General features: G+C 38.8%; 1 protein-coding gene across 1 annotated transcript; it reads left to right on the forward strand.

Annotated features, from left to right (window-relative positions):
• Positions 1-256: 256 nt before the first annotated feature.
• pnkd (PNKD metallo-beta-lactamase domain containing) lies at positions 257-13,599 on the forward strand. Its single transcript, XM_088353416.1, has 9 exons — positions 257-411; positions 1,710-1,825; positions 4,329-4,441; positions 5,998-6,056; positions 6,352-6,444; positions 7,677-7,840; positions 10,063-10,149; positions 10,345-10,460; positions 11,414-13,599. Exons 1-9 carry the CDS (start codon positions 257-259, stop codon positions 11,585-11,587), a joined length of 1,077 nt encoding a protein of 358 aa, XP_088209542.1. The 3' UTR covers positions 11,588-13,599.

A 13,599-nucleotide genomic window follows, 5' to 3' on the forward strand; every position in this document is an offset into this window, starting at 1 on the left:
CGAACGTGGAACCGCGAAGTAGCGAGGCCCCACTGTATACAAATAAAAATGACTTGACTTGACCTTACGTTAGCTTGAAAATGTTTACTGTACTCCGTATTGTTTTTTTTGTGTTTTGTGTTTTTGTTTTTTACTTTTCCATGCCAATTTTGTTTATAATTGAAATGTTTTATAAAAATGTTTCAAAAACAAAAAACAAATATTGGGGTCGGGCGCGTGGTTATGACGTCACGCGTCTCTTCCTATCTCAGACGTGATGGCGTTTCCTGACTGGCTTCTCCCGGCCACTGTCGGCGCATCCTTCGTCTCGTTATGTCTGTTTGTCCGCTTCAGACGCACCGGACAGCTGCTTTGGAGGAAAATATCTAGTAAAATCATGGCTCGGACGGAGAAGCCGTTGTTCAGAATAGCGTACGTCTGTCCTAACGTTAATTTCTGGAATGTACGCTGTGTGTCTGACTGATTCGCTTTAGCGTAGCAACATCAAGCGTTAGCTTCGAGGCTATTTATTCATTAAGAATTGTATCATTCGTAGTTCTTTTGCAACAATAAGATATTCTGGTTCCATTTATGTCCGTGTAGTCTATATTTTCAAACTGTTAAACAATTTGTCGGTCTGGTATTACCATACCTGTCGCGCTCCAGGGCTCCATGCCCTTACAAACTGCCGTATTTTCCCTTACAAAATACAAAATAATATCACACCATATTTTTTTTTTCAAATGTGTTTATTTATGTAGTTTAACGTGTTATATTGCACATGTGTTTTGTTATATCATTCTGTACATATTTTTAATAATAATATGAATAAATTAAAAGATCAGGAACAATTGTTATCAGCGTAACTAAAATATCCATTAATAACACTTTAAATTTGTAAATAAAGATCTTTTTCGGAGGAAAAAATGAGTTGGCATTTCTATTTTGTAAACCAAACCCACAATATCAACCATTGATGCTTGTATTTTATATTTCAAACAGACTATTTAACAGGGACAGAAAATACATACCTTTGCAGCCTTGTGACTGGGAAACATGTTTTTCATAAGCCTTGTGAAGTGATCGGCAACTTTAGGAGGTATGTTGTGCTCTGCGATGAAATGGCAAAACATCACTTCTGCAGGAGTCTTCCGGTGTCGTGCCTAATTTCGACTCCCCTGCAAAATCCTCCCACCCTCGCGTGAATGCGCATTCTGCTGCGCTTCCGACAATAGCTTTATTGTTTTAATAAGTTCATGATATAGAATACGATCGCTATTGTCGTAAGCGCAGCAGAATGCGCGTTCACGCGAGAGGGGAGGATTTTGCAGGGGAGTTGAAATTAGGCACTACAGCGGCAGAGGCATGCGCACAGTAGCATCAAACGCTCGCTTCGTTTGCAACGAAAAAAACAATACAGAGATGGAGGCTACCGCGGCGAACTCGTTTGACTTGATTGATTTGCCGTTTCATGATAGCCGGTGTTTACCGGATGGTACCCATCATTGACAAATTTGCGTTTTTCCGTACAGATTTTCTTGTACGTTGTACACGTCTTAAAATGCATAATAAACGTTCTTTGTATGGCAAAAATGTACAGGTTGACAGGTATGTGTTACTATGAATTCTCCATACCTATATCAGTATATAATACATGATATCGGGAATTATTATTTTCATTTAGTTCATTGTCAACATTTCATGCGCATGTGTTATATCTGCCTCACCAGGTATGCTTTGTACACCAAAACCAGTCTGGGCTACATGTTTTACAAGAGGCAGATGAGGAAAGCCAGGGAACGCTACCCAACTGGACACTCTACAACAAACCCGATGCAATTTAGTGGTATGGCAATAATTGTGTGCATATATTTTCAACTCATTTAATGCCAGATGTTTCTCTCGAATGGGAAGAGCCTTTTCTGCTAAGTCGACTAATTTTGGATGGTCTACAGCAGTTGTCCGCAACCTTTTCGGTGTGGAGTGCCACTTTCAAATTTCTTTGTAAATCAGCGTGCCACACCAAGATTAATGACTCGCACAACATTTTTTTGTATCCAACTGAGCTGTCATTTTACACTAGTCCAAGTATTCAACATGTATAGACATTGAAATGGTATAACTTTGGGGCGGCAGTAGCTCAGGAGGTAGAGCGCTTGTCTTGGGATCAAGGGATCCCAGTTCGAATCCCGGATCGTCCGTGTTAAATTTCGAAGTGTCCTTGGGTAAGACACTGAACCCCTGATACCCCCAATAAACAGGTTAGCGTCTTACATGGCTGCAATACAAGGCCGCTATTGGGAAATGTGGAGCACATTGTAAAGCGCTTTGGGAAGTCATTGGCTTGAAAAGCGCTATCTAAATGCAGATCATTTCATAACTGTACTATTCTTGTAGTATTAGTACTATTCTTGTTCATCAATAAACTAAAAAATGAATGTGAGCAACGCGAGGAAAGGCCTGTAGACATCCATGACTTCAACTTTTGACCACAAGAATCAAGCATTCTTCAACAATGAACGACAATAAAAAACAAGTGATATGTTCAGCTACCATACTCAGGGATGTGATTTTTCCGCTTATTCGCGGAATTCCGCTTTTTTTATCTCCAAAAATAAAATTTTAAAATTTCCGATTTTTTAATTGGTAAAAAAAACGATTTCGTCTCGACAGCATTCCATTTTAGTGTTTCCGTAACTGAAATGAAACGTACTTGCGATTGGTTGGAGTCTCCGTGTTGACCAATAAACGCGCTTGTTATAAAGGCGTAGGAGTATGCCATTGTTCATTTCTCACACGTTTTTGCCGAGTGTTTAAAGAAAGATGTCCGAGACCGAACGCAAAGATGCTCCGCGAGTTAAAGAAATTGCTAAGATCGTAAAAAACAAGTTTCGATCGGACTGGTTAGAGAAGGAATTATCTACAAATGTTGGTGACCCCGACGTGATCCAATGTAGCGAGCAGAGACGGGAGTCGTAGGCGGAGTGTCAAACAAAGGTGCCAACGAAAGCTGCTTTAATGACATTTAAACTGGCAATAACAAAACAAACACGAGAGTGGCTAGAACCGGCCTAATTAAGAGTCCCCCTAGGAACTCGCTAACTAAACAATGGTTCCGTGGGTGAATTATGTACAACCCACTACAGTACTTTCATTTATAGATAACATCTTCTGCTATAACAAAGACATTTGTGGTATGTTCTAATATGAGTTACTTTTCATTTGGTCATGATACAATTATTTGTTCATGAAATTTGAACTCTTCAACATGATTTATGTGTTAACTTAGTAATCACATGAGTTAGATATGATATTCTCAGTGATAGTTTTTAAAAGCAAAGGCAGTCCAATGTTTTTTAATGTGACTGATTTTGAGTTGACTTAAACTGTAATTTTATATGGGATAGTTCAAAATACATTGAAAATTTATGCTGTTGTTTTGTCTATTTCTTTGTCATCTGAGTGCATTGAAAGTACTTAAAAACACGGAAAACCCATGTGCTCCGGGGGGCTTCGCCCGACTTGTCCCCCCACCAGGGCACTGCCCTGGACCTAGCTGGGTGCCCGCGGCCCCCAGATCCCCGCCTAATTTTCAGATAATTTCACTTCGGTCAAATCACATCCCTGCATACTATTCACCAATGAAAACATCAAATTGAAACACACATGCACACACACACACACACACACGCTTTCTGCCAGCCCCTCCTCGTTCAACACTTCTGTCTGACATGGGTATGTGTTTTATTCATGTTTTTGATAGTCTATTTGTTAGGCAAGCCACTAAACAACATCCGAGCTCGAAAACACTTTTCTTTAATATATTCGCGTAAAGTAAAAGATTTTTCCATCTCATGCTATCTAAATGCAGATCATTTCATTTCATGACAAACGCTCAAATTGTTAAATGTCTGCCCTTGTCCATATATTCACTACTCCTACCACACTGCTTCACTACACCTATATTTTTTATACTGGCCCACCCAATCTTCAATCACTGGATAAAGGAAGCAAGACTAAGAAGTGGAGGCATAAAACAAATATTTAACCAAATGGACTCCTGCCATGTAATGGGGATTTTTTTCATACTATAATCATCCCCAGAAGCTTGATACTTACTGATGAGCTGTGCTAAACCGTTTATAATAGTTTTTTTTTTTTTTATTAAATAAAATGCAAAAAAAAAGGCATATTTTTACATTTTGGTACTCGGGGACAATGCTAATGAAAACATAATTATACGTTATGGGACTTAATGAGTTAATCATTCATGATTGTGGTGCCAGGAAAAATAGTATCCTCTCTGGTCCGTAATATGAGTTTATGTTTTGTGATTTGTTCACCCCCAGGCATGAAAATTATCCCCATCGCTGTGCTGTCAGATAACTACAGCTATCTCATCATTGACACGACCTCTGGCATCGCGGCAGTTGTAGACCCAGCAGACCCTCAAATGGTTCAGGTGACTTCTTCTATGTTTGATCCGAATCACATGCAAAGTCGAGGCCTGTGAGAATATTACAGACCCAGAGATTATCTTGATTTTTGTATCATACATCCAAAATTCTTGTGTATTAATTTCACTTTAGATTATTTGAAGAAATTGCTGCATTAAGCAAATGTATTTTTGCACTTTGATTTATTTTATTTCAATCAAATTATATACTCTATTGAAAATCAGTTGAGTGAATGAGAGATGTTTTTTCTTTAAAATAATTTTTGCCCACCTTTGCACAAATAGATGGTTCCTGAATCATAATGTATTTTTTTCCATTTAATATTATGCAGATTTTGATGTCAAGGAAATGCATCTTTTGTGCCTGGTAAATACTAAAGATTGTTTAAAGAGCCACAATAAATGTGACTTAATTTATCGGATATTATTGGAATATATGTGTTACGTTTTTAGTAGGTTCATTTGGGTTCACTAGACTATATGTGCAGTTGAAAACATTTTCATAATTCAATCAGTCCGGCCCCTCGGCTTGAAGTCATTTTTCTTATTTGGCCCTCTCCCCATTTGACTTTTGACACCGTAGATCTGAACACCTCTGTATCAATAAAAAATGGCCCACCTTGCTGTTTCAAATGTAAATGAAGTGACAGTGACATGCCTTAACGCTGAACTTCGACAAAGGTGTTAGCAGGCAGGATGTCACAGGTCCCAATTCGCCTCCGGTTGCTAAGCAACTAAACAAAAAGCAGCTTGGTGTTGAACTTCGATGTGTTTGGGTGCAACGTACAAAATAAGTCTTTACTTACAAACAAGTCTTCACTTATACCGAAGAGTATAGTTGGAAGTTTATTTATCTATATTCTCTACTGTTATTCATTCTATAAAATGAACTTCTTAACCTTAAGTTGCAATCTACCAGAAAAAAAGTCCTAATTTAACATTATTATTTAAAAGAAAGTTTCATTGGATTTTATCATGTTTGCATGTTGTCTTTCCTGTGCTTACATGCAATATTGTGTTAATTGCGTTCTTTGGTTATTTTTACATTAAAAATAATCAAGAAGGAACTGAAGAAAAATCTACATCTAATTAGTCTGTCCAGATAGGATTGTGAAAGAAAATCAATGCATTAATTATATAGATGGGCAGCACGGCGGCGCAGTGGTTAGCGCGTGTGTGACACAGTTCTGAGGTCATGAGATCGAGCCTCGTGTGTGGAGTTTGCATGTTCTCCCCGTGCTTGCGTGAGTTTCGTCCGGGCACTCCGGTTTCCTCCCACTTTCAAAAAACATGCATGTCAGGTTAATTGGCCTGTCCAAATTGTCCCTAGCTGTGAATGAGCGAGCGAGTTGTGTGTCTCTGTGTGCCCTGCGACTGGCTGGCAACCAGTTCAGAGTGTCCCCTGCCCACTGCCCAAAGATAGCTGGGATGGGCTCCAGCACCCCCGCGACCCTACTGAGGACAAGCGGGGCAGATAATGGATGGATAGTTATATAGATCTATAACCAGGTATTGTTTTCCTTGAAACCAGTGATGTGATAACTCCTTAATCAATTTTGCAGAAGGTGCTCGAGGAGGAGGGAGTGATGCTAGAAGCCATCCTCTGCACACACAAGCATTGGTGAGATAAACAAAAATATTTTGAACATTTTAGAAAAAAAATGTCAATAGTAAATAAAAAGTATGCTCAGCAGTTTCGAGGAATCACTACGTGAATAACTTACCTTCTCACTGCACGATGAATCCTGATTTGTGTTCAATATGCAGGCCCGTGAAGTGTACACTGTTTACAGGTTTTCCATTCACAGTGCGCTAACTGTATCTAACTTGATTGAATGTGCTTGCTCTCCACAATAAGCTTGATAAGTTAGAGAATCAACGGCCACGACTCGCCACTTCCTCTGTGTTATCTGCAGGGATCACAGCGGGGGAAACAAATTGCTGAAAAGGCTTCATAGCTCGTGTAAAGTCTACGGAAATGCAGCTGATAACATTCCCGGCCTGACACAGTGAGTTTTACATTGTTCAATATAGTGCACAAGAACAGGGCGCACACCACATCACATTGAATCAGTGTGGCCTGTAACGATAATGCATTTATTTTGTTTTTTTTTCCCCCATTTCAATCCATATTTTCACTTTTTCTGTGCTAGTATTGACCTCTTTCCGCTAAACATTTAGATCACGGTTGTCAAACTCGTTGAGCTCAAGGACCACATGCTTAAAAAACCTCTTGGAGGCTGGACTAGTAGATACTGAGAAAGAGAAAAAGCAAGAGAGAAAGAAAGAAAGATAGAGACTGAGATAGAAAGAGAAATAGAGTGGACATAAAGAAAGGGAGAACAAAATAAATGGAGTGAGAGAAATAAAAGAGAAAATGACAAAAAGGAGAGAGAGGAAGTGCAAAAAAGGAGACATGGGGAAAAAAAGGAGAGAAAGAAGGGACCAGGATAGAGAAAATGAAAAATAACAAAAGAAAGAGAAATATAGGAGAGGAAAAAAACAGAAGGAAAATAATAGCGCGAAAGAAAAAGAACAGAGTGAAAAAATAGAAAGGAGGAAAGAGCAAAAGAGGATGTGAGAAAGGAAAAATAAGGAGAGAAAAGAAGAAAGAGAAAGGGGGAAAGAGCAAAAGAGGGTGTGAGAAAAAGAAGGAATTAATGAGAGAAAAAAGGAGAAAGGAGGAAAGAACAAAAGAGGATGCAAAAAAGAGAAAGAAAAAATAATGAGAGTAAAGAAGAGAAAGGAGGAAAAAGCAAAAGGGGATGTGAGAAAGAGAAGAAAAAATAATGAGAGAAAGGAAGAAATAGAGGAGGAAAGAGCAAAACAGGATGTGAGAAAGAGAAAGAAAAAATAAGGAGAGAAAAGAAGGAAGAGAAAGGAGGAAAGAACAAAAAAGGATGTGACTTAAAGAAAAAATGAGGACAGAAAGGAAAGCAAAAGAGGATGTGAGAAAGGGAAAGAAAAAATAAGGAGAGAAACGTAGAAAGAAAGGGAGAAACAAGGAAAGCGATAGAAAGAACGAAATACAGCTAGTGTCTTATGGAGTGGCCCCTGGATTTGGCAACATCAAGTGAGGATTTTTTAAAGCTCGTCTTTCTTACTGTCGTCTCGCGGGCCGGATACAATCTGTAAACCGGCCTTATCCACATGTTTGACACCCCTGATTTACATTGAATACATTATTTTTTTAATAATTATGTGATCACTTGTTTGTGAAATTGTTTTTCTTTCGTTCTAGTGCCCTGTCAAACAAAGACTCTGTAACGGTCGGTTGTTTGCACTTCAAGGCCCTCTTTACGCCAGGACACACAGTGGGGCACATGGTTTACCTTTTGGATGGTCGGCCTTCGGGTGCGCCGTCAAGTCTTTTCTCCGGTGACCTGGTCTTCCTCTCCGGATGCGGTAAGTATGGCCGAAATGATTCATTAAGTCGTTCCATTGCAAAAAAGAAATCTATGTGAAACCTAGTGCTGTGTGGATCTTTTTACTTTAAAGCAGAACTAACAACAAGTTTAAGGTCCCCAAACGAGCAGTAGTTGCTATCTAAATCATATGCTATGGGAATTCACTTTTACGAAGGTTGATTAAAAATCTTTTTATTTTAAGGTTGGGGGAAAGTGCAAAAATACATGACTTTTTTAAAAGTAGGTACAGTTAAATGTTTGGATAATAATATGAACATTTTCGACAATAAAAGTAAACATTTCAAGCTGTGGCCTCTAAACAAGTTTTTATTTAAACCGTGCTAGTATGCAGATATTTGTGAGTATGCAAATTGAACAAAAGTTAAGAGTAAAAAATGATTACTGATGACCTTTTTATAAAGTTCTTCCATGAATCATTTAGAGCTCTAATACACAAATCAATAACAAATGTGAAAGAGAAGCAAAATAAACAAGTAACTTTTTAGTTTAATTCCTCTGCTACGGCCTACAACCTACAATCTCCAAATAAGTGAATTTAATTGTTTTTGTTTACTTTGAAAACAACACCGTAAACATTGCATGCAACAAGATTAAACATGCCACTCCAGAGTAAACATGTAATAAAGACTTTAAAAACCAAAAAAAGCCGACGAAAGACAGAAAAAATTCTTAACAACTTATCACTTAGTTACTAAGTTATATTAATAGTGCAATGTTTGTGAATAAGAATGAATAGTGCATTGCAGTGCAATGACATTTAGTAGCGACAAAATTTCCAAAAGAAGTCACAAGGTTTATATTTTCACAGTTTCCTGCAATAATATTTAGCAACAACAAAAAAAGAAATGTCCCAGGATAAAGGAGTAAGATATGTTTTTAGTTTTGTGCGCTCGTTTAGGGTGGTGATAGCCCTGTGGAAGAAGCTGTCAGTGATCCTGTTTGTCCTTGTTTTGAGAGACCTGTAGCGCCCACCAGAGGGCAATTAGTCAAAGTGGCAGAGTTTGGGAAGAGTCTTTCATAATGTTGATAACTCTTCTATGGTATCGCTGTAGCCTGGGCCGAGAGTAGCTGTTGATCTTCTGGGCTGTGTTGATTACTCTCTGTAGATGTTTGCCGTGCCCTTTCGTACTCTTATCATACCACTCTGTGATGCCGTATGCCAAAATGCTCTCCACTGTGGCCTTGTATGTAACCGCGGTGTACCTGTCCCACCAAAGATCCACATTCATGCTGGACTGGATGTTGAGGTTTTTATTATAGTTGCTGCAAACGAATGAGTCACAACACAACACCTGGTAAGCTTCTCTGCTGGCTTTGATCTGGTTGGCAGCTCGTTGTAGACTGCCCAAAACATATCAAAGAGCTTTCTTTTCAGTTTACAAAAAATACATTTTAGAATATCAACCATCACAATACATTTTTACATCCATTTTAACAAGATACTTTTAACAAGAGATCGTATAGTGTTTTTTTTTAACGTTTACAATGAATTAAACATATTTTTCTTTGGTCTGAATTTCAACCAACATCATCCTTTTTATATATATATGAGAAAATAGAAATAATAACAACAATGAGTATAAAAACGGGTACAATTTACCTGCAAATGAATGAGTCACAACACAACATGTGGTGAGCTTCTCTGCTGGCTTTGATCTCTATGAGGGGAACTAGCATTTTAGCACAACATGTAACGTCCGGCAAAACTAACATAAAAGGCGACAGAAAGAAAACAAAAATAAATCCAAACAGCTTGACAACATCAATCATATTACTGTGCACGTTGAGAGATTTGTCAGATGTGGTTTTAATGTTTAAAGTTAACTTTTTCGCGGAGCACCAAAAGATCGTGTCTTAACGTTGGCAGCTCGTTGTAGACTGCCAAAACCCCCCACCTTCCTGTCGCAAAGTCTAAAGCCAAACCAAACCTTACCACATACCAGCAGGTGGCACTGTTGGACTCACCATTGCAGGACACTTATACAGAAACTATACAACATATTTCAGCAGGAATTTCAATAAAACAAAAGTTATTATTACACCCGTTACATGTAGAAGGACACTCGCAGCTTCTGTTCCAGGTTGTTCCGCCAGAGGACCCTCAGGAAGTTGAGCCTCTGTTGGCCTTTCCCTACCCAAAAACTATGTTATCAAATAAAAACAAACTACTCGTGTGAAAGCATTTTTTCTTATCTGAAGGGAGGATGTTCGAGGGCAGCGCCACCACAATGCTGTCGTCGCTCGACACTGTCGGCTCCTTAAACGATGACACTCTCCTTTGGCCTGGTAGGAACCCACACACATCAGAGTTAATATGTTGGGATTGTGTGCTAAGCTAATTGCTTGTCATAGCAAAGCTACAATTATTCCACACTGTCAATTCCATCACATAGTGTGCAAGTCAGTGTTGTTATGCCGCTGGCCGATCCTTGTTTTTCTTGCGGGGGCTACATGACCGCCCGTTTGCCTCTCGGCCCTCAGGTCACGAGTATGCCACGGACAATCTGCTGTTCGCCGCTGAGGTGGAGCCACGCAACGCCGCCTTGGAAAACAAATACCAGTGCGTGCAGCAGCAGCGAGGCCAACAGCGCTGCACGGTGAGAATGATGCATGGCCGCTCTCCTAAGGCTGCCCGAGGATTTCTATTTTCTGGTTTCCGGAAGGAAGGCCTTATCGCTGGCTAGTATGTCAGGTCTGGTTGCGGTCACACCATCTCTTTGCACGATAGAATTTGCACAGCTGAAAGGGAGAGAGAGTTTGTCACCACGTGGATGATTTTGTATTAAGATAATCTCTGAAAATGTGGAAGAATGTGTTGAAATGTAATGTAACTTATTTTACGAATCAAGCACATTACATTCAGTCTTTTTTTCTATCTGTGAAAAGTGGCTTCTGAGCCAGTCTAAAATATCCAGCTCTACCTGACCCAGTTTCGATAATGAACTTGATTTGCAGGACCGTGGGGAAAAAAATTAAAAATATTCAGCTTGGGGTTATTTTTTAACATTTAAATTTTATCAGGCTATAATTTAGCCAAAACTATCAAAATATTTTTTCTGCTTTTCTAGTTTTATTTCTTGAGCCATTTTTATAAAATAAAAAATATATACTGTATTGAAATTAGCAAAACCATCTACCGCCGTAACTAATTTTTAAAGGACATTTTTTTAACGTGTAGAGAAAAAAAACTAAACTTGCAAAAGTACCTGCCGGATTTTTTTCCCCTTTGGGTGTAATCTTCAATAAAACTAATTACCCGTACTTCCTTGAGCATGTAATCTAAATCATTTTATTAACTCGTTTTTTTATTTTATTGAAAAAAATCTTGTTTTACTTGTTTAAAAAAAAATATGCATTGATTTTCCTGTTTCACGACAAGTTGTAGTTTTATTTTGTAAAATGAAAATTCTTGATATACCTTAAATATACTGTTATCTTTTTTATATTAATGGTTTATTAATTCCCGGCCGGGATGAGGACATGCACCTCTAAGTCCGAGACCATGGTACTTGGCCGGAAAAGGCTGGCAATGTCATTCCTTGCTTTTCAGTGTCCTTCCACTATCGGAGACGAAAAGGCCTACAATCCTTTCCTGCGCAGCCACTGTGCGGACCTCCACGTGGCGCTTGGACTCCAGCAGAAGGACGACGAGGACTGGACTCAGTATCGGGCACGAGTGCTGCAGGAACTTCGCAAACGCAAAGATCAGTACAACAAGAGATGATGAGAAGAGTTCAAGTATGCAGGGATTTACAAAACGTAAACTGTGATTATCATGGTGAATACCGTTTAAAGAGATGCTAGACGACAGAATGCAAATTCTGACCGAGAGTCAACAGTCATCACCATGGAGTCACAGCTACGTTGTTTGATAATAATGAAATGAAATGATCTGCATTTATATAGCGCTTTTCAAGTCAATTAAGACTTCCCAAAGCGCTTTACTATTTACTTCACATTTACCAATAGCGGCCGTGCAGCCATGTAAGGCGCAAACCTGCTTATTGGGGGCAATAGGGGTTCAGTGTCTTACCCAAGACGAGCGCTCTACCTCTTGAGTCTTTATTGCAATTAATGCATAAATGAATAGCCCCTGAGAAGGAAGATGGTAATTTGCACAGCTTTTGGTACAACCTTTAGAAAAGGGTTCCCTTTCTGGGCTTGTACGGGTGCCTGAAGTCCTTTAGAATGCTTGGATTTTAATGTTGTGTTTTCAAGGAATAGACAGTGCTTGAATTTTGATTGAATTGATTGTAAACACAAGAAATTGTTGCCCCTTTTCTCAGAAAGTCTGCTTCAAAATGACGCCCACACTGCTCTCTGGTAGCTTTGCAATTGCATTCATTTCCTCGTGATTAACGGCAGCTCATTTAGTTTGTATGGCATTCTCCTATGGAGCGTCATCGGGCCCTAGAGGCAGGTAGATGCTACACTTAAACAGGGCACGATGAAGTTTGTATTAGTGCTAGGATTATACAGACGCTGCCCTACTTAGGAACATAGGTTACGGACGATCTTTCATAAGTTGAATTTGTTCGTAAGTTGCTTCCGTGCTATATTTTGTATGTTTAAAGTTTATATAAGTATGTTTAAGGCTTGTATAAGTAACCTCTATTGTTTTGTACTGACAAACATTTCGTGAAATAATATGTTCTATATTGATAAATAGTTAGGTTTAACTTACTTTTCGAAGAAGCGCCAAGAGAGGTCGTCCGTGGTAAAAAGTGGCCGAAAAAAAGGGTTCCGACCATTTTCTCAACCGCATCAAGCTTTCTTATTCCACTTTCATTTCAAAAGAAACGGTCTCACCTCTTCTTTACACTTTACACCAACCATATTGAATGGATGCACGAGATATTAAACAATAAAAATGTCAACGTTCTGAGCGCGCTGGAGAAACAGTATAGTATGTTTACACACGAGTTAGTAAGACGGATTTCTTCTTCGGGGTGACCTCTCACAGCGCCACCTGCCAGTAGTGGCGGAAAGAAGCACTACAGTTCTTACCTGTCTCAGAAAAAGTTGCACAAAAAACAAAATCTAACAGCAATGTCCGGATATTTTTCAACATCCCGAAAAAAATCTTCGTATGTACCTTTTTACGTAACTCGAATGTTCGTAAGTAGGGGAGCGTCTGTATATCAATTTTGGGCCATGCAAAAAATGAAGGAAGTGTTTTCCAGTTGTAAATTGTAACTGGAAGAACTTCCTTAATTTTTTACCAATAAAGAGGAATTTTTCTCAAATATTTATACACAAGTGAATTCACGATTTTGTAATTACCTCAAGATTAAAGTCACATATGTAATTCATCGATGCATCTGTGGCTCTGCGAAATACATGAATCGCACCGGATTTCTTCTTTTAAGGGTACTGGAGGAATTGAAAAATTGGCTTTGAAGGTCCTTAAAAAGTGCTTGAATTTGATCATGACAAAGGTGTATGAATCCTGCACTTTGAAAATGTCTAATGCACTGTATCGCTTTTTGCACAACAATCAATTTACTTTTGATGAATCCCAAAACATTTCTTATACTGCATTAGGTACATGACTTGAGATACTGTGCATTAGCATTTGAATGAATGAATAAATGGTCTCTTTGTCATACAAATATCACCAAATTCAAGTGCTTCTCCTTTCAGTGCAAGTCAAACGCAAGGGTAAAAATGTGCAAAAGGGTGAAAATTGTTGAAAACGATATATTAATGATATACAATAAATATATGCATGTTCAA

The sequence above is a fragment of the Urocampus carinirostris genome, chromosome 14 (genome assembly GCF_059441175.1).
Source record: "Urocampus carinirostris isolate Australia breed hairy pipefish chromosome 14, RoL_Ucar_1.0, whole genome shotgun sequence".
In the NCBI taxonomy this organism is placed as follows: domain Eukaryota; kingdom Metazoa; phylum Chordata; class Actinopteri; order Syngnathiformes; family Syngnathidae; genus Urocampus; species Urocampus carinirostris.

Excerpts from the sequence above, each read along its gene's own strand:
- pnkd (XM_088353416.1), top strand. The coding sequence starts at position 257 with ATGGCGTTTCCTGACTGGCTTCTCCCGGCCACTGTCGGCGCATCCTTC. Across the intron at positions 6,445-7,676 it reads AACATTCCCGGCCTGACACA|TGCCCTGTCAAACAAAGACT; the intron begins GTGAGTTTTACA and ends CTTTCGTTCTAG. Across the intron at positions 7,841-10,062 it reads GGTCTTCCTCTCCGGATGCG|GGAGGATGTTCGAGGGCAGC; the intron begins GTAAGTATGGCC and ends TCTTATCTGAAG.